This window comes from Panicum virgatum, chromosome 2K (genome assembly GCF_016808335.1).
Source record: "Panicum virgatum strain AP13 chromosome 2K, P.virgatum_v5, whole genome shotgun sequence".
In the NCBI taxonomy this organism is placed as follows: Eukaryota; Viridiplantae; Streptophyta; class Magnoliopsida; order Poales; family Poaceae; genus Panicum; species Panicum virgatum.
In genome coordinates this window covers 58,020,044-58,022,576 of record NC_053137.1, presented here as the reverse complement: position 1 = coordinate 58,022,576, position 2,533 = coordinate 58,020,044, and the positions used below count along the sequence as shown (strand labels likewise).

The 2,533-nt window shown below is 43.5% G+C and overlaps 1 protein-coding gene across 1 annotated transcript; it reads left to right on the top strand.

Moving 5' to 3' along the window:
• The first annotated feature begins 231 nt into the window (after positions 1 to 231).
• On the top strand, positions 232 to 2,259 carry LOC120689340 (autophagy-related protein 8A). The gene is made up of 6 exons (XM_039971632.1): positions 232 to 425; positions 549 to 602; positions 1,298 to 1,353; positions 1,439 to 1,491; positions 1,683 to 1,801; positions 1,904 to 2,259. The coding sequence occupies exons 2-6, from the start codon at positions 566 to 568 to the stop codon at positions 1,996 to 1,998; spliced, it is 360 nt and encodes a 119-aa protein (XP_039827566.1). The 5' UTR covers positions 232 to 425; positions 549 to 565; the 3' UTR covers positions 1,999 to 2,259.
• The last annotated feature ends 274 nt before the right edge of the window (positions 2,260 to 2,533 follow it).

Below are 2,533 nucleotides of genomic sequence, written 5' to 3'. Positions count from 1 at the left end.
TAGCTCAAACTCAGAGTCACAGGCGATCTGAAAAAGATTTCTCAAACTGTGAGTTTGTTTCCAAAATCAATACTCGTCAATTGCCCTCAACAATACGTATCTCCTTTTGCCTCTATCTTCTTCTTCTTCTGCTCCAAACTAAATCTGCCGAACCATATCCTTTTTGCCAGTTCTGATCCAATCTATCCATCGCGTGAAGGCTGCCTATGAGATACAACAGGAACTCGAGGGGCTTGCCGTAAAAGCCCCGCAAGGGAGGGCCCCAATAAATAGAAGCGACACGCCACCCCTACCAAACCCTACCGCGAGTTCGTCCCCTCTCCTCCTCCCTGCTGCTTTCGCCGATCGACTTGCCCGCTCGATTACGCGAACCCCTCGGACCGGTCGGCTCCTCCGATCGCAGCCCCCGGCGCGCGCTTCGATCGGTGAGGCCCTCGATCGCTTTCCCCCAAAAGAGTCGCCGGAATTCGGGAGGATTCGGCGGGTTTCTCTTCAGTTCGTCAGTTCAGTCTCTTGAAGTTTTCTCGATCGATTTGATCTTTGACCAGGTTGCTGGCGTTTGTGGATGGCCAAGACTTGCTTCAAGATGGAGCATGAACTAGGTTTGTTTGATTCTCCTCTCTTGTCTCGCGCGCTGTTAATTTAAAGCTCTGTAATGAAGGCTCCCGACTGTGGTAGATTGGTTTGAATTTGCCGGGTGTGCTAGGTTTGGTTGAATCTTTCGGTGATTTAGTATGTTTGTTTGAATTTATACGATGGTAGCAGGTTGTATTGACCTTATACATGGTAGCAGATTGGATTGAAAATATAATGGTGGGGTAAGTTTGCTTGAGTTCGTTGATACTTTTGAGCTTAGAGGCGTGGCTTCTATATCAAGTGGCATCTATATAGTTGGTGCCGTTGTTCCATGCGATTGGATTCAGTAAATGATAACCTTTTTGGTATTGAAAAGAGTTTGTTTGGTGGATCGTTTCTTATGTTAAATTACTTGAGGTAATATAGAGATGCTTGAAGCTATGCTCTGTTTCATGATTAAAATTCTGCATTATGGGATTGGGAGTGGAATTATACTGCTGCAGTGCTGCTGTACCAAAGATGCTGTTCTTTTAATGATCAGATCCATGCATGATGTTCATTCAATTTTAATCTCGACCGGTCAGTGACAGGCAACTGTACAAGTATTGTATAAATTTATTCAAGCTGTGTTTGCTGACCACAGTTTGTTTGCACCTTTTTTATGCAATGTCTTCCAATGCTTGTGCCCCCTATTGTGAGTAACTCTTGATTAATATTACAGAGAAGAGGCAGTCTGAATCTGCCAGGATCAGGGATAAGTACCCAGACAGAATTCCCGTAAGTGATGTTCAGCAATTTATCTAAGCATTTTTTTTCTGCACGCATTCTCCCTTGATTGCTTACCTTGTGACCAATGATTCAGGTGATTGTTGAGAAAGCTGGCAAGACTGATGTTCCAGAGATCGATAAAAAGAAGTAAGTTTGTCTCGTTATGTACTACATTTTGTTGAGAGCTGTGTACTGCCTTGTTATGTTATTTGCTTAGCTTCACATCTCCTTATGCTCAAGCATACTCAGCAATCATAGCATATTTGGATGAAATACCATTTTGTATTTTCCAATGTTTTTATTGCTTCCTAACATGCTAATACCTTTTGCTTCTGCAGGTACCTTGTCCCTGCTGATCTCACCGTTGGCCAATTTATCTATGTGGTGAGAAAGAGGATCAAGTTGAGCCCAGAGAAGGCTATCTTTGTCTTTGTGAAGAACACTTTGCCACCCACTGGTACACATTGAACAAAAGTTGCTGTTGACTCACCATTGCCCATATTCCATCTACACGCTAGGTTTGCCTTGTTTTCCTTACCTTGCTGTTATGTTAATTCAGCCTCTTTGATGTCTGCGATCTACGAGGAGAACAAAGACGAGGACGGCTTCCTCTACATGACTTACAGTGGCGAGAACACCTTCGGCTCTGCCTAAGCAACCACCCCTGCCACTGTAAATAAACAAGCGTGATCAGGCTGCTGCTGCCGTCCTAAACATGGTGTACATAGACGTCGTCTCTAGTATGCTGCCGGATTGCTTCATGGCTTAATGCATCCTTAGGTTTTAAGTGTTTTTGGATCATAAAGTTGGAATGGCCCGTGGTAGTCAAATACTATTTGCTCTGGATTGAAACATTTGCTATTCCACTTTGCCTTTGGGCTCTTCTTCTGTGATTGGCGTAATCTGTGTTCATTATGTTGGTTTTAAATTGCCCTGCTGCCGGCGGAGCCTTCATATTCTATAATTTTCTTGGTTCAACCGATAGATTCCCATTGCTCTATCCGGTTAGTGACAATGTTAGCCTGTCGTATTGTTTTTGGCTGGGTAAGTGGATACAAGACCTGATTATTTGAGATACAGAGTCTTATGGAATACAATTGCTTTGTTCGGTTGGCTAGTGGTTGGTGTTGATTTGCTGTGAGAGAAAAGTAAATACTGTTGCTGCTGCTTAATAGCAGAACAGAGCGAA